Here is a 25,510-nt window from a genome sequence, read left to right on the forward strand (position 1 = left end):
TCATTTAACAGTTACTACAAATGTTGCCCTATGACAATGGTTAACAATCTCACAACACATCAACAATATCCTTACTCAACCTTGGGTTCCCTATCATCAGCTTCCTTCTCCTCTTCTGCCTTCTGGCCCTTGTCTGAACTATTGTCTTAAGCTCTTGTTTACATGATTTTATTGTTATTTAGTTTTCCATATGTTTATGTTTTATTTTCTGAAAGTTTACTCATTTGTGTCCCTGTCTATGTCTTGTATATAGTAGAGACCAAGTAAAAAAATCAAAAGATATTTTCCCGATCCTCCAGTGAAGGCGTATGGTTTCAAGACTGTTTATTTCTCTGTTAGAAAGTTGTTCCTCATGTTTGAGTTTTTTTAAATGTCTCTAAACAATGTAAAATCATAGAATCCTAAAATGTAGAAATTGCATTTTATGGTTGAGAGAACCTAAGGTTAATTGAGTTGCCCAAGGTCACAAAGCTATTAACTTGCAGATCCATGGCATTGAACCCTGGTCCCCTGAGTCACTGTCTGGTAATATTATTTCAGATATATGAAAACAGTTTCCAGGCCCCAGGCCCCTCTTAGTCCTCTTAGGACATGATGTTCGAATTTCTCACCATCTTAGTCACTCTTCTGGTTTCTGCCCAGTTTTCCAGTAAGCCAATTAAACAAAGATTCTCAAAGCTACTGCGGGGCGGCGGGTGGGGGGGCAGGCAGGGAACAGAAACATTCCTTCGTTACTAATAGCATTCTAATTGAGTATAATCTTCATGTAGAATCTGGAATTCTTGGCAATCAAAAAGTAATATTTTTGTTTGGTCATCCCACTCTGTAGGAATATAACTATATCCTAAGGAAATAATTGGAAACCCTGGTGCCATAGTGGTTAAGTGCTACGGCTGCTAACCAAAAGGTCGGTGGGTTGAATCCAACAGGCACTCCTTGGAAGCTCTATGGGACAGTTCTACTCTGTCCTATAGGGTCACTATGAGTCGGAATCGACTTGACAGCAATGGGTTTTTTTTTTTTTTAATTAAATAATTAAAAAGAAAAATCAGACCAATTGATACAAAGATGGATTTAGAATTATTACTATCTAGAAATGACCCCAAGGTCAACATTTCGAAAATGTTTGTAGAATAATATAAAGGTGTTGAAAATGATCATTATAGCAATAAGGAAAATGATGAAATAAGTGAAAAAAGGTAAAATACAGAACACATTTTAATTACAATATATTGTCGTGTGCCATCAAGTCGATTCCTACTCATAGCAACCCTGTAGAACAGAGTAGAACTGCCCGAGAGGATTTCCTAGGCTGTGATCTTTATGGGAAGAGATCACTAGGTCTTTTTTCTTGCAGAATGGCTGGTGGATTTGAATTACCAACCTTTCGGTTAGCAGCCAAGCACTTAACCACTGCACCACCAGGGCTCCTTGCAATGCATACAGATGTGAAGAAATTAAAGTTGTAAATAGAAGGCCCTTTAAGATAAAAAGTTCCTGGTGTGACGCAAATGGTTTGCTCTTGGCTACTGAGAGGTTGGTGGTTCAAACTATCCAGTGGTACCACAGAAGAAAGACCTGGCAATCTGCTTCCTTAAAGATTACAGCCAAGAAAACCCCATGGAGTTCAGTCCTACTCTATAACACGTGGAGTCGCCGTGAGTCAGAATCAACTCAATGATGAGTTTGGTTTTTTGGTTAAGATAAAAGAGTTCTTTGTCATTTTTTGTTATTTTTATGTGTTTCTCCTCCCTGACATTGTTAACTGAATCTAAAATAAGGACTATGGTGCCCAGAGGTGAACATAGCCAGACTATAGGGTATGTTGGAAGGAGTGGAAGGAGGCAAATCATGAGAGATAGATGTGAGTCAGATCACAGATGGTCTTTGCACATCATGACATGGAAGACTTTGGTCTTTAGCTTGAGGATAAGTGTTTTCATTGCCCTCTGATGAGCTTATTTTAAAAGCATACAAACAAATAAAAAACAGTAAAACCTTTGATTCCAGGGATCTATCCGTACGTTACCCATCCACTGATGTAGCCCAAGCTAGATGAAATGTTTAGAATCCAGCAAAGAAAGGCGATCATCAACTAAAACCTCCAGGTCTTTTTTCACATATTCTTCCACCAGGATAGTTTTTTTCTAAATCACAACTATTTAATTAATTTTTCATCTTGATATATAAAAATTTCATATTTATTTTTGTTGATTTTTTAATTAGTTTCGGCTCAGTATTCCAAAACTGTGGGATAAATTTTAGCACTTTCAATGAGTCTGTTATTATCTCAGGTAACCTTTGTGTTATTATTTCAGGTAACCTTTGTAATAATCATAAAAATGTCTAATAGTTATTGAGTGCTTATTATAGACCAAGCACTGTGCTAAATGCTTTACTTCATTTTTTTCTCAGAATAGGCCTCTGAGGTAGGTATTATTTACATCATCGCTGCTAAAAATCATATAGATAATAAGCGTGTCAGAGATAGGACTCAATCCCAGCCAGGTATGTCTGATGCCAAATCCCAAGCTCTTAGCCACTACAACATGCCATCTCGTTTTATCTAAGGCACTGAAGAACCCAGACTAATGACAGATTTCTGGAATATTCTACTAAAAAAAAAAGAAAGAAAGAAAAACCATTGCTGTCGAATCGATTCTGACTCATAGCGACCCTATAGGACAGAGTAGAACTGCCCTCATAGGGTTTCCAAGGAGAGGCTGGTGGATTCGAACTGCCGACCTTTTTGATTAGCAGCCAAGCTCTTAACCACTAGAACCACTGATTCATGCTTATTGGATAATGTGATTCATCTAACTTTTAATTCACTTGGCAAGACTATTATCCAACCAACTTTCACCATTTTATTCACAAGAATATCTTGAAGGACTATTAAATGCTTTGCAGAATTATAAAAAGCACACAAACAAATAAAAAACATAAAAAAAGAATTATAAAAAGTATTATACCTATGACATTCCCTTTATTTACTAACATCTTCGTTTCTCACCAGTTTTATCTTTTTTTCTATGTAAGAGTTCTCCTCACCTACATTATTGTCTCCTTCATGAATTTATCCTCTGTACTACAGCTGGAGTGATTTAAATTCAAGTCCCATTGTGAGCTGTGTTTTAAATACTTCAGAGGCCTCCCATTTTCTGTAGAGGGTGTTCTGAACTTCAGTCCCAGGGCCCTCAAGGACTTTAAGAAATTTATTATTCTATGTCAAATTATATACAATATGTTCTGTATATGTGCAGTTTGCCCAGAAAAGTATCCATAGGTTTGTATTAGATTATCAAAATGAATTATGATTTTAATGCCTATGAATCACTTATAAAGATGAAGTTTCCTAAATATTTACACAAGACTCTTTATGACCTAATTCCTAACCCCCTAAGCCTCATCTCTTTCCGTTTATCACCCTCCATATCCACCACACTCACACACACAGCAATGACACACTTCCTGTGGTTTCTCAAAATGCCATGTGTTTGCTCAGCTCCTTCCCCTCATGAGATCCTATTCAGCCTCAAACCTCAGCTCCAATGTCACCTCAATATTCCCTGACCTTTCCAAGCAGCATTAAGTGCTGCTTCCTATGAGCTTTTGTAGTGCCCTGCTCATACCATTCTTAAACCATTTATCAAATTACTCTAATGATTTGATTGTGCCTCTGTCCACCCCCTCATAGGGTGGCTATGACCTGATAAAATGGTGAGTCAAGCCCTCCCACCACCCTGGCCCAGCTTTAACTAACAGGGAAGTCATTTTTCTCTGGGACCTAGTAGTCCCTCAGTAAATATTTGAACCAGTGATTAAACAAATGAATCAAGCAACACTATTACAAAATAATGATTGTTTAGTATGACTTCTTCACTTCTAGCTGCTCGTAAACTTTGTCTTTCTGAGCTACAACAATGGATAATTCAACATCTATTTAATAAAAGGTCAGTGTAAACCTGGCTCTGTTTTAGGAACTGTGGAGGTCCCATTAAAGTTCATGTCATGGTTTCTTCCTTCTAGAAGTTTACAGTCTTGTGAGAGGCAAAGACTTAAACATGCAAATTCCAACATAAGACTTACTCAATGGTACTGTAATTGTTTGCTTACCCTCTTCTAAGGAGGCAAAATAATACAGTGCTCAGAGTGTCAACTTTGAACTCATATATACCTGAGTACCAATCTTAGTCTTTCTGCATACCAGCTGTGAGGTACTGGGCAAGTTGTATAAACTCTTTTGAGCCTTGGTTCCATCAACTACAAAATGAAGATAATGCTTACTTTATAGGTTTCCACAGTAATATATGTAAAGCACATAGTAAGTATACAACCCGTAACGGTGATGAAGGTGATGTTTGATGATGATGACGACGATGATGATGATGATACTAGCATAATGAACTGTAATTCCCTGAGGACAAGTACCATGTTTAATTTATCTTTGAATCCTCAGCACCTACTATAGTGCCTGACACAGTAGATATTAAACAAGTGTTCGTTAAATTAATGATTACTTATCAACCCCAAAATATTAAAAGATACAAGAGAAGACAGAAAAGAAAGAGACTATCATGGACTCGAATTATCAAGGAAAACCTCATGGAGGAAGAAAGTATACAAAGGGTGGACTTTTTAATAGTTGAAGAAGAGGACACAGGTGACAGAAGGCAAAAATAAACAAGCATTACACTGAAGTGTGTAGCCCGTAGTAGTCTGTGCCTGGGCTGGGGAGGAGCAAATGTGCTTTGTTTGGTAGGAAATGGAAGCCATGAGGGTGTAACATACTTGCACACATACATACAGACATGCAGACAAATACTTGGCATTACCAAAACTTTACTATTTAGCACCATGCTAGAGATTAATAACCAAGACAATAATTCTAAACTTGTTGTTTTTGGAAGCTACACATTATATCCAAACAATATAGGAAAACGTTTCATTTAGACAAACTAAGTTATGGTGGGAAAATATGTGCTTCAGAGGGAAACAAATCTAGGTTTGAATTTTTAGTTTTACCGTTTAGCTTCAGCCTATTCTCTTGAGCAAGTCACTTACCTCTTTAAGCTTCAGTTCTGTCTTCTGGAAAATGGAAATAACAACGCCTGTCCCACAAGGCTGATGTGGGGCTTGAAGGAGATAATTTATGTAAGGCATCTCTGCAGCACCTGGTACATAGCAGGTGTTCAATATGCATGAGAGTGCTGTTATTTTTAATATATGAATTAATACGTTTATGTGTTTATGCTAAGTCAAAAGTGTACATTTTGGTTGTGTGTATTTTTGGACATGTAAACTTGAGCTTTCTCTATCTGAGACCAACTGGGATTGTTGAAATTGAAATAATCCAGAAAAGGACAATGTGTAACGTAATACCATTAGGCTGTCTCTCTTCAAAATGAAAAAATATAAAAAGTTTGGAGTATGGGTGATTGTATGTGTTGAATGCTCAAATAGAAAGTTAACTCCTTTCTTTATTAACCATCTACTGTACAAACTGTCATGCAAATACTGCCTTATGCTTTATGCAAGACATTTGAAAATCCCTATGACTTTGTTCTTCTGCTTGGATTTTTTTCTGTAGTAAAATACATAATTGAATTAGTTTCAAGTGTTTGTAAACCAGCCAAATATTTCCTTTTAAATACTTGAGCTCTATGTTGAAATGCAGAGTAATGTTTCTTAGCATATTACTTTTTTTTTCCCCAGTAATAGACGTCATCCCTTAATTCTTTAATAGACTTTCAGTTCCACATGTGCTACAGTATCTCCTATGCTCACAGTAAATGAAAGTTTTTCATCTCATGCAGGTTCTTCCAGGGGACCCAGCCCCTTAACCATGGGAGCCCAGGACACCCTCCCTGTTGCAGCAGCATTTACAGAAACCGTCAATGCCTACTTCAAAGGAGCAGATCCAAGCAAGTAAGCCTGGGGTTGATCCACATATCCCCCAAGCTCTATTCTGTCCAGTGGGGGACACACTAAGCATTATTGTATCATTCCTTATCTTAAAACCAAAAAGATCCAGATAACAGTAACAGGTGGCACACCTAGAATAGAGGAGAAAATTTAATTAGGAAGGTTAATTCAGTGATTTAAAAAAAAAAGTCCCCAAAAGATCCAATAAGCGAGGATGGCAAGACTTCGTCTCACATACTTTGGACATGTTATCAGGAGGGACCAGCCCCTGGAGCAGGACATCATGCTTGGTAAAGTGCAGGGTCAGCAAAAAAGAGGAAGACCTTCAATGAGGTGGATTGACACAGTGGCTGCAACAATGGGCCCAAGCATGACATCAATTGTGAGGATGGCACAGGACCGGGCAGTGTTTCGTTCTGTTGTACATAGGGTCGCTATGAGTCAAAACCGATTCTATGGCACCTAACAATAGCATCTTGTTGTTAGCTGCCGTTGAGCCGCCCCCATACTCATAGTGACCCGACGCACAACTGGACAAAACGCTGCCTGGTCCTGCATCATCCCCATGATTTGTTGCAGATCGGACCATTGTGATCCATATGGTTTTCATTGGGTAATATTCAGAAGTAGATCACCAGGCCTTTGTTCCTAGTATGTCTTAGTCTGGAAGCTCCACTGAAACCTGTTCAGCATCACAGCAACACACAAGCCTCCACATTAAGGGTGGTGGCTGCACATGAGGTGCATTGGCTGGGAATCAAAACCGGGTCTCCCACGTGGAAGGTGAGAGTTCTACCACTGAACCACGGAATGCCCTCTAGCAATCTAATATCTTACTATTCAGAAATCTGATTCAGCTTTTGGCTGCAAGTAGCAGAAAACCCTAACACAATTCTGTCAACAATAAGAAAGTTTTTATCTCACAAAAATAGAAGTCCAGATCATGCCTTTTGTTATCTTAGTCTTTCCTGGATGGGAATCACCCAAATATAAATTGGAACAATGGTGTGGAATGTGAACCTGGAAGAAAAAACACCTTCCAAAAACACTCAGGTTGGCAAGAGATCGAGTCATATGTTACCCTGACTAAGTAAGGAAAAAACTGGCCACAAACCATTATAATCACAGCCAAGTAAAAATTCTAGAGCCAAATGCACCGTCCTCTTTCTGCAGGAGCCTGATTTCACTGATATATCAGTTTATATAGGCAATGCATTCAGTGGCAGTCATTGAATGCATTTGCTTTTTGGACTTAATCTGAATACATATGTGATATAATTAAATACTTTATTTTTCTATAAGGAGTTCCGTGAATAGGGTTGTGGAAGTCTACGGATTCCCTGAAATTCTGTTGCATAGCTTATGTGGGGGGGGGGGGTGGATGTGCATTTTTCCATAGGCAGTCTATAGCATTCATCAGTTTCACAAAGGGTTCATGATTCAAAAAAGATTGAGAGTGATTACTTGTCTAAACTGAAAACTAAACAGCTAAGTCAAACTAGTTCTCAAATACGTCATTAATGTAATTCCGAGTCTGAATTTTATTGATAAACAAAGGGAAAACTTAGATGAGGGAAGAACTGCTCTCTCTTTTTTTTACTTACAAGGACTAGGGCTTGGAAATCCTTAGTATCTATGGCAATTAGAATTAGAGAAAAAATTAAATTTGCATACACAACACTAGACTATTTTATTAAAATGTTTGGAACAGTGATAATTAAGTACAATTAGAACTTGGATCTTCACATATATTTTAAGTGGGACTCTGTATGACTAGCCATGAATCCTCTTTACACTTCAGGAACAATAGGTTTTTCTAAAGACTAACAATATTATGCTAGAAAACTAGTGATTCCACCTTTAAGTAGCCTATGCAGCCACTGGAATCTACCAACATCCCTAAATGCCATGTCTCTTTAAACAACATCTAGGTTTTGTTCTAGACCTCAAATACTGTAGAGAAATAAACACTGTGGATTCTGGTTTCCCCCAGTGTCCTTTCCCCTTTATCTTCAAGGAATGAAATTTTGCCATATCCACATGTAAATAGAAGTTAAAAGCTACCTCATAAAGAGCATGCATTTGAGCTTTTAGAGCAAGTAAACACCATGAGCTTAGATTCTATATATCCTTCATACTGTAGAATCTTATTTAAACAAAGAATTTGCATAATTTTCTGTCATACCAGTTTAAGGGCTAACTATTACTGAATGACCTATACCTTAGAAAGTTCAGGCTAGCCTGAATTTAGAAAAGTGGGCGGAAACACACTTTAAAAAAATAAGAGTAGTCACGTGTGTAGAGAGTTGTATGCACCTGAGTGAAAACCCCTGGGAATGACACAAGAATTAATTCTTTTTTGCCAGCTTACTAATTGGCTTTCATTCATTCATTCACTGATTTATTCAGAGAGACCTAATTGGTCTCTGTACTTCCACTTTGGTCCCCCTAGAGTCTACTCTCAACGTTATCATGTCACTCCTTTGCACACAACAGTTCTACCTTGTTCAAAGTAAAAACCAAAGGCTTTATAATGGCCTTTAACGCCCTACATGATCTGTCCTTCGGCACTCCCCAACCCCTACCCCAGTTACCAACTCTCTGATCGTATCTCCATCACTCTCTTCCTTATCTCTGATCTTGTCTCCCTCACACACCTCCTTATCCACGTCACTCTAGGTACACTGTCCTTGCCTGTTTCTCTTTTCTCACCCAACCCTCAGGGTCTTTTCACCTTCTGCTCCTTCTGCCTTGATGAAATCTCTATCCAGATGTCTGAGTGACTTGTCCCCTCACTTCCTTCATGGTACTTCAGAAAATTTATTAAAGACACCTTCCCTGTCCACCTTATATAAAACTGCAACACTCCTCTCCACCCCGTCAACACTTTGTCCTTACCTCATTTTTCTCTTTCCCCGTAGCCCTCTCTACTGAACATATGGTGTATTTATTCAGTTGTGTGTCTACCCCAGAAGAATGTAAGCTCTATGAGAGCTGGGACTTGTCTGTTTTGTTCACTCCTGTAACCTCAGCACCTGAAACAGCACCTGGCATGGAGTACTGAGTGCATATTTGCTGAATGAGTTGAGTTGAATTACTCACCTAATATTTATGGAATGTCTACAATGTGCTTGTACTTGTGGTAGACGGGATACATAGGTGATGAAGACCGCTGATATGAAAAGTAAGACTTGTAAATATAATGTAAAACCAACCATACGAGAGGTGTAGATATGGTTCAAAGGGAGTTGAGAAACCCTTACTAATAATTTTTTAAATCCTAAAGAAGGAGTGGAATGGCCTGTCAGTCACCTGTGGGCCTGCCACTATGCAAGCAAGGTTCTTCATCCTGTTTGGGCTCCCCCAGCCTACTAGGGCAGAAGTGTAGGGAGGTCTGCGCCAATGAGCCTGCTACCCGTGACCTTGATATTCCAATGATGTAGCAGTTGAGCCTGATTAGTGAACCATCCATACATTGGAAAAAGAAATATACCACTTTAATTATTGTATATTATGATATATAATTCATTCATTTATCATTATGCTTTTTACCTGAGTATTCAGAACCCTGTAACAGGTATTCTGACATTTCAGTCTTTCTCAGGCATTCATAGACAGAGAACACCTTGACTTTACTATACATTTCCCATTATCAGCTGCTTTAAACAACCCTCGTCCCAAGAGATAAAGGTCAGGGATTATTTCTCAGCTATATCCTATTTTTCTCTTCTCATCATACTTGCAATTATTTATTGTATGTCTCCCTGCTTAAACTAGAAGTCTGGGCAAGGACCGTGTTTGTCCTATTTCTCACTACCATTCAATGCCTAGATTGGTGCCTGATACATTGTATAAGCACCCGATATACTTGCTAAATTTATGAATTTATGTTAAAAACATTGCATTCCTACTCTGTACGGGTTCTGTATTATATGTACTTTTGCCTTCCAAGAACCTAAGACACAGTCCTTGCACTCACAAGAGTAGATAAAATATGTGCAAGAAACTACAAAACAATTTTTCAACAAAGATCTGTACATGTTTCTATGGGAAAGTAGAGAAAGGAAAAGCTAAGGAAGGCTGGATAGAGAAGATATTAAGGAATACTTCAGAAGAGCCTTCCTTTGAACTAAGTCTTGAAATAGGAAAAGGATTGTGCTTAGTAGATAAGCCAATGAAAGGGGATTACAAATAAAGGAAGTGGCATGAGTACAGAGGTACACCTGAAGAGGGCAGTGGGCTTGGTTATTGAGGCAGTACACAGAAATCACATTTTACGTGAGGGGTGCATTCCTAATGACCTCGCATAATTAAATTCACATATTCCTTGACCAAAAATGGCCAGGACTTCTGTTGTCCTGCTAACAAACATGGTGCTGCCTGTGGCAATAGGGAGAACCCAGTTTATAAATCACTTGGTGAGCTGACTTTGAAATCTTGCCATTCCTGACAAATTTTTCATTTGTGGGGATTCACATAATTTCAAATTCTATTCCTAAAGTAAAAGCTGATTAATATTTACATATCACACTATTTTAAATTTATATCATTCAAACTCACATAAAATGTATCTACATTACATAGTTGTAGAAACAGTCATTACGGTTGAGTAAAGATTTCCCTCCAGTGAGTATCGATGGAAAATATTTATTTTTACATAACAGTTTCATCTCAGCTTAGATACTGGATGGATTAATAAATCAGCAGAGGTCTGACAGTTCAGTTGCAGTACAGGAATATAATGCCGTGGAGGAGCCTTTGTGTTTCTCATCGTGGACTGTAGGGACTGTGCATCGGCCCTTCTCCCACCTTCCAGATGACTTTAAGCTCTGAAGTTGAGGCTGTTTTGCTCATTTTTAAATTGCCTTCCCACTCACAGAAAAAAAACAGTTGCGAGCCAATATTTTTTTTTTTTTTTTTTACTTAATAAATGCCACCTCCTCCCTTGCCAACTTGCTTACAAAAGTGAAACTTTATCCCTCACCAAGACAACATGTAGATCTCATTTTAAGCAAACTGGAAAAGAAGCTAAGCAGATTCTCTCCTGGTTAAAAGCATCTGAGCCACCACTGCTAACTACAATATACTGAGTGAGGGTAGGTGCTGAAATCTAATTTAACAAGCACTCTGACTAATTGTTGTTTTATACTGCAGTTGCCAGATAATATTCTGCATGTCCACCATATATTGACAGACATTAAGAGTAGGCCCAGGTTAAGAGGAAGTCCAGGCTCAGCACCAATTGGGTAAATCAAGCAAGGTTTACTGATCTAAAAGGTGAAAAAGGAAGACAACAGTTAGCACCCAAGCTGAGATATTAGCAATATTCCCCAGAAAAGATGAAGATGCAAACTTTCAGAAACCAAAAATTCTCATCTACAGCAGTGCAAAGTTATGAATGATAATATCTGAGTAAGGGATAGACACGACTTCAGGAAGCTCACCTGCCTCCTCCTCTACTCTGAACCTAGCCTTATACATACATGTAAGTCTATGGCAGTTCTTCACATAAACTATTTTGGATGTATACGAGGGACCACCTCACCTGAGCCAGGTGTGTCTCATCAATCTCAGAGTTACACAGTTTACAAGGCAACTGTGGGGCAAAATAGAGTCCCTGATACTCAGATGTGAGCAGAGTTCATTAATTTCATTTTCCCTGGGAAGTGCATTCCTGAACTTAAGAGCTACAGACTGGTACAAGGGTCAGTTACCCAGATGAATGGGGAAGTTGTAAAGAAGTGTACTCCGTTTAAATACTTAGTGTTTCCCAAAGAAAAGTAACCCTTTTAAGGGTTCTGCTTCTGGCCAAGATGGAGTAATAGGGACTAGTTTACCCTCCCACCTGAAGCAGCCTGAAAATAGACAAAGTATATGAAACAGTGATTTATTTGCAAGAAGCTAGACACCAGGTGAAGGACCGTGGTCCCGAGAGATGGAAATAAATGAGGTACACCCTATGATTGCCCCTGCTTACTTTCTTAAGAGAGTTTCCAGCCACACCATAGGGAGCGGGAACCAAGGCAGAGCCCAGAGGACTCTCTGAATTGAGGAGACAGAGCTGAGAGTCTGTGCTTTTAGAATTCTCAGGAGAGAATACCAGAGAGGAGAAAGCTACACAGAAAGAGAACCCTGACTGTCTGCAGAGGTTCCCCTGAAGTATTCAGCAGAGTACTGGTCAGCTCATGTGTGTGAGAAAAATACCCAAGACCAGAAAAAGAATTGCATGAAATGATTAGACATAACAGAGTCCAGCACTCACACAGGGCCAGGAATTGTGCCTGTTCCTCTAAGCCAGACTGGAAAACCTCGAGATTCATAAAGCATTAGGTAGGGTACACAGAAGGGTCCTACATCAGTTGTGGGGCATAATTAGCCCTAGACTAATTATGTCCTGGTCCTACCTAACAAATCTTAAAAGAAGACCTAAAAGGACCAAACTGTTCCCAAGAAACATAACTGTGTCCCAAAGAAATGTTCAAGAATATTTATAGGAATATAAAAATATCCAGCACCCAACAACGTAAAAGTCACAATGCCTGGCATCTAAGCAAAGATTATCAGGCATGGAAGAGCACAGAAAAACATGGCACATAATAAGAATCAATCAATAAAAATTGACCCAGAACTGGCACAGATATTAGAACAGGCCAAGGTATTAAAACAATTGTATATCATATATTCAAAAAGTTAGCTAAGGATATGCAAGATATATTTAAATAAACAAAAAACAAATTGAACTTCTAGAGATGAAAACTAAAATGTGTGAGATGAAAAATACAGTGGATGGGACTAATGGCAGATTGGGCATTGTAGAAGAAAAGATTAATGAGCTTGAAAATATATCAATAGAAATTGTTCAAAATGAAACACAAAGAGAAAAAAAGGATAAAAATAAAGAATATAACATCAGTGAACCATGGAACAACTTCCAGCAGCCTAGTATATGTATAAATGGAGTCCCTGAGGAGAGGAGGAAGGACAAAATTTTTCCAAATTTTATGAAAGCAATAAACCTATATATCCAAGAATCTCAGAGAAACCCAAGCCTAAGAAACTTGAAGAAAATTACACCATACACATTATAATCACATTTCTCAAAAGCAGTAATAAAGAGAGCAGCCAGAAAAGAAAGATATGTTACATACAGAGGAAAAACATAAAGGTGATGGCAAGTTTCTTATTGAAAACAATGCAAGTGAGAAGACAGTAGGGCAACACCTTTAGAGTACTGAAAGGAAAAAGCTTGTCAGCCTAAAATTCTATACCCAGTGAAAGTAGTTGTCAAAATGAAGGCAAAATACATTTTCAGACATACAATGCTGAAAGAATACATCATCATCAGACCCACACCACCAAAAAAAAAAAAAAAATTGAAGTCCTTTAGGCAGAAGGAAAATTATAACACATGGAAATAATGAATCTACTCAAAGAAGTGAAGAACACTGGAAATTATAACTACATGAATAGATATATAAGCTTTTTCTTGTTGTTTTAAGTCTCTTGAACAGATAAGTGATTCTTTAAATGAAAATAATAATAAAGTAATATGAGCTTTTTAAAATACATAGAAGTAAAATGTATGACAATAATAATGTATCACAAAGGTTGGGAAAAAATGGAAGGTGTATTATTGTAAAATTCTTAAAATATCCATGAAGTAGTAAAGTATTAATCACTTCAAGGTAGACTGTGATCAGTTAAAAATGAAGAGCATAAGCCTTAAAACAACCAATAAAATAATAAAGAGTTATAGCTATAACTAAGCCCACGTAGAAAATGTATTAGACAGATCCAGTCAAAATGGAGAAACCACATAGTAGTTTGAACAGGGAAAGTTTAATAAGGAATTATTAACTAGTAGGGGATGTGAGTAACAAAAACTAAAGAGAACTCTAAAATATACATGAATAGCAGATATAAGGAACAGCCATTACCCTAGAGCTGAAATAGTGTACCCAAGGAAGAGCCCTCTATGCCTTCCTCTTGACTGAGACCCCGACCTTGTTGTTGAGGGCATGGCTGTGGAAAGCAGAGAAGTCTCTGTGCTGATGCATTGCTGGAAATCTACCCTCTGGGGCGCCAGAGAAAGCTGTTCATGGGAGATGTCTCATAGAGCCACTCTGCTACAAAACTGGCTTGGGGGACCAGAGGAAGCTAATGGCTGGCGGGTGCTGCAGGCCACCATGCACTGCAGAAGCCAGGTGCTGGAGTAGCTGTGTATATGGCTGAAGTCTGGAGCTGAAAAACCCACCTACATGGCAGGAACTGGGCACTAGGCAAGCCATGTGTGCTACAGAAACCAGATGCTAAGGAAGCTGTTTTGCTACTGGGCACTGGCAAAGCCATATGCACTGCGGTACTTAGGCATGCTGCATGTACTGCAGGAGCCAGACACTGAAGAAACCCTATATACTGTAGGAGCCTGCCTAGCAAGCACACTGGAAATAAGAAGGAAAAACTGTTCTCCTGCAGTGTCTCTCCAGCGCCCTCTATTGACAAAGTTTAACATCATACCTGTTGGCAAAGAAAAAATATAAAGGGGCTGTTATTAATTTTCTCAGAGGATACAGTAAAGGGTGAATGGGAACTGGGAAGCAATAAATTGATGACTGGCATGAGATATAAGTAGAATCATAAAAATATTCAATTAATTTAAAGAAGACAGAAAAAGATGAAAAGGGGGAACAAAGAACAGGTGAGAGCAATACAAAAATAAAGATGATAAATTTCAACAAAACCATCAGTTAGAAGGCAGAGATTGTCAGATTGTATAATAAAGCAAGAGCCAACTATATTCTGTCCACAAGAAATGCACTTCAAATACAACAGCTCAAATAGATAAAAAGTAAAAGGACAGAAAAAATGTACCTTACTAATATAATCAAAAGAAAGCTGGAGTGGCTATGTTAATATCAGACAAAGTAAATTTCAGGGCAAAATACTTCCAGGGATAAAGAAGGTAATTTCATAATGATAAATGGGTAATTCATCAAGAGAACATAATCATGCTGAATGTTTATGCACTTAATAGCAGAATTTTATTGTACACACAATGCTGTATTTTTACACAAATAACATGTGCCTTCTATATTTGTTTGCCAACTGCGCCCTCCCCCCTTGAGGTATTTTCATAAGCACCACTATGCCAGTTTTTTTTACATGTTGCTGTAAAAAAATTAGCATAGTGTGCTTATGCAAATACCTAGTCACGGGAGGGTGCAGTTGGCAAACAAATGTGGAAGCACACATTATTTGTGTAAAAATACGGTAACAGTTTTTGCTAAAAAATACTTGAAGCAAAACTGATAGAAGTACCAAGAGAAATAGACAAATCCACAATTATTGTAGGAGATTTCAATATCTCTCTCTCAGTAATTGACAGAAAAAGTAGACAGAAAATCAGTCATCGTATAGAAGACTTGAAGAACACTATCAACCAACAAGACTGAATTCATATTTATAGAACATGTCATTCAACAATGGCAGTATGCAAATTCTTTTCAAGGGCATGTGGAACATTCCGCAAGAAAGACCATATTCTGGGACATAAAACAAGTCTCAAAAAATTTTAAAAGGATTTAAGTCATACAAAATATGTTCTTTGACCACAACAAATTCAGTTAGAAACCAATAATAGAAAAATTTCTGAAAAATTCCCATATATTTGGGAATTAAATAATATACTTCTAAATAACACATGGGTACAAATAAAACCAAAAGGGAAATGAGTAAGATTTTAACTGAACTAAAATAAAAGTATAACGTATCAAAATTTGTGGGATGCCAGAAAAGCAGTACTTAATGGTAAATTTATAGTAGTAAAGGCCTATATTAAAAAAAGAAAAAAGATCCCCAAATCAATGACTTCAGATCCCACGTTACAAATTAGAAAAAAGAGGAGCAAACTAAACCCAAAGGAAATAGAAGAAAGGAAATAATAAAAATCTGAACAGAAATAAATGAACTAGAAAACTGGGGAGAAAATAGAGAACATCAATAAAGCCCAAATCTAGTTTTTTAAAAGATCAATAAAATTGATAACCTCTAGCCAGATTGATCAGTATAAAAATAGAGAGAAGACACAAATCACCAATATCAGAAATCAGAAAGGGGACATCATTATATATACTACAGATATTAAAAAGATAATAAGGGAATACTGTTAACCATGAGCCAATGAATATGAAAAGTTAGATACAATGAACAAACTCCTTGAAAGTACAAACTACTAATGCTCACTTAAAAAGAAATAGATAACCTGGATAACCCTATAACTATTAAAAATTTTGAATATATAGTTTAAAACTTTCTCACCAAGAAAATGGCTTCACTGGTGAATTCTACCATTTAAGGAAGAAATAATTCTACACAAATTCTTTCATAAAATTGAAGAGAAGAGAATACTTCCCAACTTATTCGATAAAGCCAGCATTACTCTGATATTAAAACCAGACAAAGATATTACAAGAATAGAAAACCAGAGACCAATATCCCTCTGAACTTAGTTGCAAGAATTTTAAACAAAATTTTAGCAAATTGAATCCAACAATGTAGAAACTAGATGATACAAATGACTAAATGGAGTTTATCACAAAAATTAAAAGATGGCTTAATATTCAGAAGTCCATAAACGCAATTAGTTTTTAACAAACTAAAAAGGTAAAAGCATAGGAACATCTCAACAGAGGTATTAAAAACGTTTGACAAAATCCAGCATTCATTCTTGATAAACCACTAGAAATTAGAAATAGAATGGAATTTTCCCAACTAATAATAAATGACGTGTACAAAAAACTTACAGCTAAACTATCAAAGAATAAAGAAAGACAATAATTTGTCTCTAAGATTAAGAACAAGACAAGATGTCCACTTTCACACTTTCTATGTAATATCATACTGGAAGTTCTAGCCATTGCAAGAAGGCAAGCAAAAGAAATAAAAGGCATTCGGATTGGAAAAGACAAAGTAAAACTGTCTTTATGTAGAGATGATGAGATTGTCTAAGCAGAAAATCTGTTGGAATTTACAAAAAACAGCTAGAACTAATAAGAGAATTTAGCAAGGTTGCAGGATACAAGATCAATATACAAAATCAATAATATTTCTATGTAATAACAACAAACAATTGGAAATTTTAATTTAAAGAGCATAACCACTTAAAATCACCTCAGAAAATGTGAAATACTTAGGGATAAATCTGACAAAAGGTATGAAATACCTCTACACTGAAAACTACAAAACATGGCTGAGAAAAATTAAAGACCTAAATAAATGGAGAGATTAGATATACTGTATTCATTGATCAGAAGACTCAATGTTTTTAAGATGTCAATGTTCGCCAAATTGATCTATGTATCTAATGTAATCTTAATCAAAATCTCAGCAGGCATTTATGTCGAAATTGACATAGTGATTCTAAAATTCTTAAGGAAAAGCAAAGGGCCTACAATAGTCAAATAACTTTGAAAAAGAAGATAATGTTGGAGAACTAACACTACCTGACTTCGGAACTATCAACCAACAACAAGATAATGCTAGAGAAATCAAGACAGCATGGTGTTATTGAAAAGGTAGGTAAAATAGGTCAATGAAACAGAATAGGAAATCTAGTAATAAACCTACACATATATGGCCAACTGATTTTCAACAAAATTGCCAAGGTAATGCTGTGGAGAAAGGATAGTCTTTTAAACAAATTGTTAGAACAATTGGATACGCCTGTCAAAACAAAAACAATGAACTTGGATCCATACCCAACACTATATAAAAATTAACTAAAAAATAGATCATAAGCTTAAATATAAAATCTAAAACCATAAATCTTCTAGAAGAAAATATAGGTGAAAAATTACACAACACCCAAAGAATACAATGATTAAATATAATCATAAAAGAATAAATTGATGCATTGGACTCCATAAAAATAAAAAAATAAAAAAAAACTTGGGATCTTCAAAAGGTACTCTTAGGAAAAAAAAACAGACCTATCTGATAAATGACTTGTATCCAGAATATATAAAGAACTCTCAAAATTTAATAAGAGAACAAAAAACTCAATTTAAAAACTTGGCAGAGGATATGGGCAGACACTTTACCAAAAGAGGTAATTAAAGACAAATAGTCACATGAAAGTACTTAACATAATTAGCAATTAGGACAATGCAAATTAAAACAACAATGAGCTAACACTACATATCTTTTAGAATAGCTAAAATTTAAAAGAATGACCCTAACAAGTGTTGGTGAGGATGTGGAAGAATTGGAAGTCTTATAAACCCAAAACCCATTGCTGTCGAGTCAATTCTGACTCATAATGACCCTGTAGGACAGTGTAGAACTGCCCTGTAGGGTTTCCAAGGCTGTAAATCTTTAAGGAAGCAGACTGCCACCTCTTTCTCCCGCGGAGCAGCTAGTAGATTCTAACCACCAACCTTTCAATTAGCAGCCGAGCACTTAACCACTGCACCACCAAGGTTCCCTCAAAAGTCTTACACACAGCTTTATTTTCCACTTTAGAGAACAGTTTGACCTTCTTAAAAAGTTAAAAGTGCAACTGCCATGTTATCCAGTGGTTCCATTCATAAGTACTTACCCAAGAGAAAGAAACATCTGTCCATTCAAAGACTTGTGCATAAATGCATAGCTTTATTTATAATAGCCCCAAACTGGAAACAACCCAAATGTTCTTCACCAGATGGATAAATGAAGTGTGTTATATCCATACTACTGCTTAACAGTAAAAAGGAATGAACTGTAGATACACATAACTGCTTGGATGAATCTCAACATAATGATGCTAAGTGAAAAAAAACTTAGCCAAAAAGAACATACCTTATCATTCTGTCTATAAACAACTCTGGGACATGCAGACTAATGCATAGTGACAGAACATATTAACAGTTTCCTGAGGATGGGGAGTGGAAAGGTGGGGAAGGATGGGAGAAAGGGATTACAGAAAGACATGAGGAAACTTTTAGGGGCGATGGGTATGTTCATTTTCTTGGTTGTGGGATGATTTCATGGGTGTATCCTCTGTCAAAACTTATGGAAGTTTACACTTTAAAAAGTGCAGTTATTGTATATCAATTATACTTCAATAATGCTCTTTTAAAAAATCATTTTTCCTTCTAAACTCTCATCCTGTTGTGTTAACTTGTATGACCGATTTGACCATTTTGTCCACATAGCCAAGTTAATGAAATGAACAACTAGCTAAGCGGACACAAGAACTTCATCTGGAGAGTGTAAAACAACATGCTCGAGGCATTAATCATGTTATTCAGAGAACTAAAGTAGGTTCCAGTGTGTGAGGATGGTGTACAGTTAATATCTTTAAATGTTCTGCCAAAAATTCAGAAACCAAAATGAGAGTGAACCACCACAGTAGATGATTCTATTTGTGAGGTGAATATATAGACTTTTCCACAGAAAAAAGCTGCGCTTTTCTTCTTACAGTCCAAAACGCATTCAACAAAATAGCCACATTTTAAAATATAAGTGTTAAAACAAGCCATTGATTTCTCAGATAAGTGAGAAATTGATTTAGTAGTAAGAGTGGAATTCTAAGAGCTTACCTTTCCTCTCTTCTGCTGTTTAATGTTATTACATATGTCTTTACTTTTTCACAACTGTTTTGATTCACAGCATACTGACCCAGGATTCCTCTCTCTTTCCTCTGTGTTTTGATACGCCAGATGCATTGTCAAGATCACTGGAGAAATGGTGTTGTCCTTTCCTGCTGGCATCACCAGACACTTTGCCAACAACCCATCCCCAGCTGCACTGACTTTTCGGGTGGTGAATTTCAGCAGGTTAGAACATGTCCTGCCAAATCCCCAACTTCTCTGCTGGTAAATATGATTTTGCACAAATATTTAGAAGTGTGTGTGGCTGAGAACTTTGTACCTAGAGAAGCGATAAACCTTGGTAGTGGAGTAGCACAGTTAGAGAAATCATCACTGTTCTGTTGATTCAGTAGGAAATGCACCTACTGATTCAAACATACGACTTTTCCCAGCTGTCAAAGTTTTTGTGCGTGTGTGCGTGTATGCATGGCTGCATATACATATATGTATTTTAATGGCCAACTATCTCAAGTGGGTAAAGAGACATTTAGAGTAATAAAATCTGTGTTAGTGATAATTTACTCATTGTCTGTTTTACTTTTCATTGGTAGACAATGGATGAGAATGGTGGGAAATAAGCCCAATAACGGAATAAAATCCTTCTGTTGAATTAGCATCTTTTTAAATCAAATGGTATTTGAATTGTGAGCTCCTCTTTACATGACCTAGAAAATATTCTTTGTGACATGTAAAACTTTATTGTAATTGTAGTGTTTTCATGGAACTTTACATGTATGAAAAAAAAGAAGCTTATGTGAATTTTTGTATGAATATAATTTTTCACATATTCTAAGTATTAAGCTTGAATTTCATGTCTTTATTATGTGTGCTCATGTGTACATTCACCCAATAAGTATGTACATGCTGTTAAAAATGATTAATTATATCAGGTTAATTATTTGCAATGGATGAGACAACAGCATCATTCTTGGTATCTCCCTTTCCATCAAGTCCTGATATTACATCTAAAAATCTCTCTGAAGTGGCTACTTTTCTCCTTTACTGAGACCTCCCTTGCCCACGTCACCACTATCAATGCCCTGGACCACTGCAGTTGCTTCCCTTCTTGCTTCCCTGCATCCAGTCTTGCCCCACACCAACACATTTTTCACACAGCAGACAATCTTTTATGAGGTAAATCAGGTCATCCTTGCTCATAAGCCTCCAGCAACTTCACATCGCACCTGTACCTAAACTCGTTACCATTTCCTTGGAGGTCCTGAGTCATCTGTTGTTGCCTGCCTGTCTGTCCTCTTCTCTCACCATTCTGCCTCAAAATCCCTATAGCTCTGGACACACCTGCCAGTCTCAGAAACAATGGCAGGGCTTTTGTGCTTGTTTCCTCTGCCTGCGATACTCTTTCTGCCCTTCTTCACCTGGCTCCTAGTCATCCTTCAGATTCAGCTTCACCAAGTCTCCCTGACCCTCCCACACCCCTCCTCATCCCCCACCATTCCCAAACTAGATTATGTTCCCTTGTTATTCTGTCTCAAAGTCCCTTATTCTTTTTCTTTGTAGCACTTACTATAATTAATAATTATATATCTATTTGTGTTTCTTCATTCAGTCATCTCCCCCACTAGACTGTAAGATCCATGAGGGAATGGAACATTCTATTAGTTCACCACTGTATCTTCATACCTCCCACTGTGTCTGGCATCTAATAAGCACTTTTAGTATTTATTGACTAAATGAACAATTTAAACATAACTTAAAGAATTTAGTCAGTGGGATGTTTATGCAGAAATAAGTAAATGTTGTTGGTATTTGGAATTTGAGGACCAACATAGTTACTCACATTCTTGCCTAAATGGGACTTTTTCATTCCAATAGTGAAAAAACAGTCGTGGGTCTTTCAGACAATTACAAAGGTCACCTTCTCCTCTGTGGCCTTTGCAAGGGCCTAACTGGCAACTTGAGTCCAGGTGTAATAGTATAAAAGAAATGATTTTCCATTAGGATCAAAAATAAACGTGAAATGATTATTATTGGAAATTGACAAATCTTTATGTCACTTTCCCTCCCTCTCTTCGATGTGCATGTTGAGCCAGTTAATTTTACTTTTCAGTGTTCTTCCATCTAAAATTAGAAATTGTATGCCACTACCTCATCAGTTTGTTTGTAAATATTATTTTTATTATATTATTTTGCATTTTGAGGCAGTTATATTGCCAAGTTCTTAGGCGTATATGCAATAATTTTATACATATATTAACATATAAACCAGTAACCAGTTGCCATCAAGTCAACTTAAACTCCGCGGTAACCCCATGTACGTCAGAGTAGAACTGTGTTCCATGGGGTTTTCAAGTGCTTATTTTTTCCAGAGGTAGGTCACCAGGCCTTTCTTCTGAGGCACCTCTGGGTGGACTTGAACTTTCAACCTTACAGTTAGCAGCTGAGTGCATTAACCATTTGCACCACATGGAGACTCCTTGTGAGTTGTATTAAACAACACTCTGAGAGTGTTTTTGCTTGACTGTTAGCAGTCAAGTTAACCATTTGTACCATCCAGGGACTCCAATGATGTGTTGCTGGATATGAATTCTACACCCCTGTCAAACAGTTAACCAAAAGGTTGGAGGTTTCGGTTTACGCAGAGGCACTTCAGGAGAAAGCCCTGGCGGTCTACCTCCAAAACAATCAGCCATTGAAAACCGTATGGAGCACAGTTCTACTCTCACACATACGGCTTTGCCATGAGTTGGAATCAACTCACGGCAACTGGTTTAGGGTGTATGCTTTTTTTGTTTTGTTTTGGTTTGGTTTTGGTATAGCGGGAAGGTATGAGCTGTAATAAGATTGACCTGGGCTGGACTCTTGACTCTATTACTTATAATTAGCAGTGTGACCTTAAGGAAATTACTGAATTTTGCTGACCCTCTATCCTCTTTTCTCCTGTCTCCTTTCTCTGGAAGCTTGGGTAACTTAGATACTTATAGATAATAAAAGTTTGGGTAGCCCTTACCAGCATCCTTAGCTCAGCTTGACTCAGGGGCAAAGTCTCAGGGACCGGGAGTCTTTTCATCCCCTTTGTAGAATCAGAGAGAAGAATCACAGAACTTTGCTCTGTCCTCAATAACCTTATGCCACGGCACAGCCGAATCGTGTGAGTCACGCTGAGACGACCTCCAACAGCTGCTTTCTCCTAACAGACCAGTAGCAATTTTAAGACCCTGGTAATTTTTAGACTCTGCTTTCTTGGTTTGTTTGACCTCCAAAGGCTTAATCATAGCAATTTATTTTTGATCTGCCCTCTACTTTTCAACCTTCCCTCTTCTCAAACGCTAATTTTCCCTTTTTATAAGTTAGCTCATCTTTAAAAACGAGGATAATAATTCTTCCTTTGTGAGGTAGATTTTAATGAAATAATTTATAATGCATCTGGTAGAGTGCCTAGTAATAATAGGTGCTCAAGAAAGCATAGCTACTATTATTGTATTATATAGGATATTCTGAAAATGAAACATCAGTGAATAGTTATCTGTTATTTAATCATGTGGGACCTCAGTTTCCTCATTATGTGGGAAGTGAACAGATGCTTTACACACTCTTGCCTATGCGAGGACAAGCATTCACATGATTGTGTGAATGGTATGTGGACAGGCCTCTAAACAAAGCTGAACAACTCTCGTTGTTGTTGTTAGGTGCCATCGAGTTGATTCCAACTCGTAGTGACCCCACGTACAACAGAATGAAACACTGCTTAGTCCTGTGCCATCCTCACAGTCATCGCTATGTTTGAGCCCACTGTAGTACCCATTGTGTCAATCCATCTGGTTGAGGGTCTTTCTCATTTTTTTCACTGACCCTCTGCTTTACCAAGCATGATGTCCTTCTCCAGGGACTGGTCCCTTCTGATAACACGTCCAAAGTATGTGAGACGAAGTCTCTCCATCCTTGCTTCCAAGGAGTATTCCAGCTGAACTTCTTCCAAGACGGATTTGTTCGTTCTTTGGGCATATTGAATATTCTTTGCCAACGCAATAATTCAAAGGCATCAATTCTTCTTCGGTCTTTCCTATTCATTGTCCAGCTTTCACATGCATGAGGCAATTGAAAATACCATGGCTTGGGTGAGGCGTACCTTAGTCTTTGAAGTGACATCTTTGCTTTTTAACACTTTAAAGAGGCCTTTTGCAGCAGATTTGCCCAATGCCATATGTCATTTGATTTCTTGACTGCTGCTCCATCGGTGTTGATTGTGAATCCAGGTAAAATATAATCCTTGACAACTTCAGTATTTTCTCCATCTATCATGACGTTGCTTATTGGTCCAGTCGTGAGGATTTTTGTTTTCTTTATGTTGAGGTGTAATCCATACTGAAGGCTGTAGGGATATAAAACTCCTTGGTTCAAGGCTGCACTCTATTTTTCTATCATAATTACCATGATTATCATCACTTAAATTGCAAGATCACCTTCTAAGTAAAGTGATTTTTTATGATTTAGATGCTCTTGAATTAAGTATTGTCTATGCTGAATAGGTAGCATGGTAATTTTAGGATCATCTTTTTCTCATTAGTAGATGATAAAGACTATGTTTATATTTGGCCAAAATATTTAATCAGGAACTTCTGAGAAACTACTGGCTAACTCAATCTAAGAAGAAAACCAATGTACTTAGCTCTTTGATTGCATTAACTGACTAATTCAGATGAACCATTTGATGATGTAGGAAAAGTCTATTAAGTTTGGGTTAATAAATAATTCACTCTGTAGAGCAACCAATTATCATCATAATTGGTTAATATTACTGAGTACTCACTGAGATTTATAGCAGTACAATAGCTCCGTATTACTATAATATGGTGTTAATCTATTAACATGGCACGATATCATTCAGAATTGCATTTGTACTAAAACTGCACTAGTGTTATAAAATAATCGCTAAGAATTGTCAAAGATGGATATAGACATTAGACATCCATTTGCTAAGATGCTTCTTGTGTGGTTTATATTTGATTCGTTATAAGATGGTACTAATTTTTCCTTCCCAACTGAATAGTGATAATACCCAAAATGATGCCAATACCAAGGAATTCTGGGTAAACATGCCAAATTTGATGACTCACCTAAAGAAAGTGTCTGAACAGAAACCCCAGGCTACGTATTATAATGTGGACATGCTCAAATATCAGGTAAGCCTATTTATTGGATTAGGGTATCTGTTTCACATTACAAATTTATATTCAAAAGTATAGCATTAAGTAAAAGTAAGTAAAGTAACATATCTTTTAATATTATTTAAAGTCTATAATTTAAGAAAATAAAAATTTGAAAGGATTAATTGAGGACTAGTGACTAGAATATGTATACATTTCCTTATTAGTTTAAACTTACCTGTAAAAAATATTATTAAAAAAATTAGAGAAACATGCCACAAAAATGAGGTTGCAGAAAACTACATCAGTTAAAATTATAAATATTGAAAACTAGATCACTGTATCCTTAAGGATATTACTGAACTAAAACCTCTTATTTTTAATGATTAAATATAAGAAATATGATTTTTGTTCTAGTGTGATAAGCCCTGTGGTACAGTTCTAATAAGATTTATTTTAAGAAATCATTTAATGTTAAAAGAAGGTTTGATACAGTATGTGAGAACTTTCTTTTCTGTGTCTAGGATTGCCCTTACCTCAGATTACTACTAATCTAGCAAATAGGCCTATTTCCAACCAAGTTTCAAAGGCAAGAAGTAGTACAATGCCTGAGTATCCCATTGATTCCCAGCCACACGATCTTCTAGATTATTTTTAATGCATTGTAATTTTTATGGTTAAATATGTTTAACTTCTTTTTCTTAAAATGAGGAAATAACATTGTTCTTTTTCGAAGTTGTGCTTTAATAGAAACCAATGCATCTTATATCTCATTGTACTGTACAATCAGCAGGGAGCTTGTAAACAAATGCTGGTTCTAAATTTAGTTCTGAATTGGTACAAAAAAATATC

The 25,510-nt window shown here is 36.9% G+C and overlaps 1 protein-coding gene across 5 annotated transcripts in view; it reads left to right on the forward strand.

The window, feature by feature from the left end:
• The window catches only part of SGIP1 (SH3GL interacting endocytic adaptor 1), a 266,382-nt gene that overhangs the window by 231,467 nt on the left and 9,405 nt on the right, over positions 1-25,510 (forward strand). For all 5 annotated transcript variants that reach the window (XM_012555361.1, XM_004369029.3, XM_012555357.2 and 2 more), the window contains 3 exons: positions 5,817-5,928; positions 19,623-19,778; positions 24,562-24,694. In XM_012555361.1, coding sequence (XP_012410815.1) covers positions 5,817-5,928; positions 19,623-19,778; positions 24,562-24,694 — 401 coding nt within the window. The remainder of the gene's footprint in view (positions 1-5,816; positions 5,929-19,622; positions 19,779-24,561; positions 24,695-25,510) is intronic.

The sequence above is a fragment of the Trichechus manatus genome, unplaced genomic scaffold, assembly GCF_000243295.1.
Source record: "Trichechus manatus latirostris isolate Lorelei unplaced genomic scaffold, TriManLat1.0 scaffold00003, whole genome shotgun sequence".
NCBI classification, from domain to species: domain Eukaryota; kingdom Metazoa; phylum Chordata; class Mammalia; order Sirenia; family Trichechidae; genus Trichechus; species Trichechus manatus.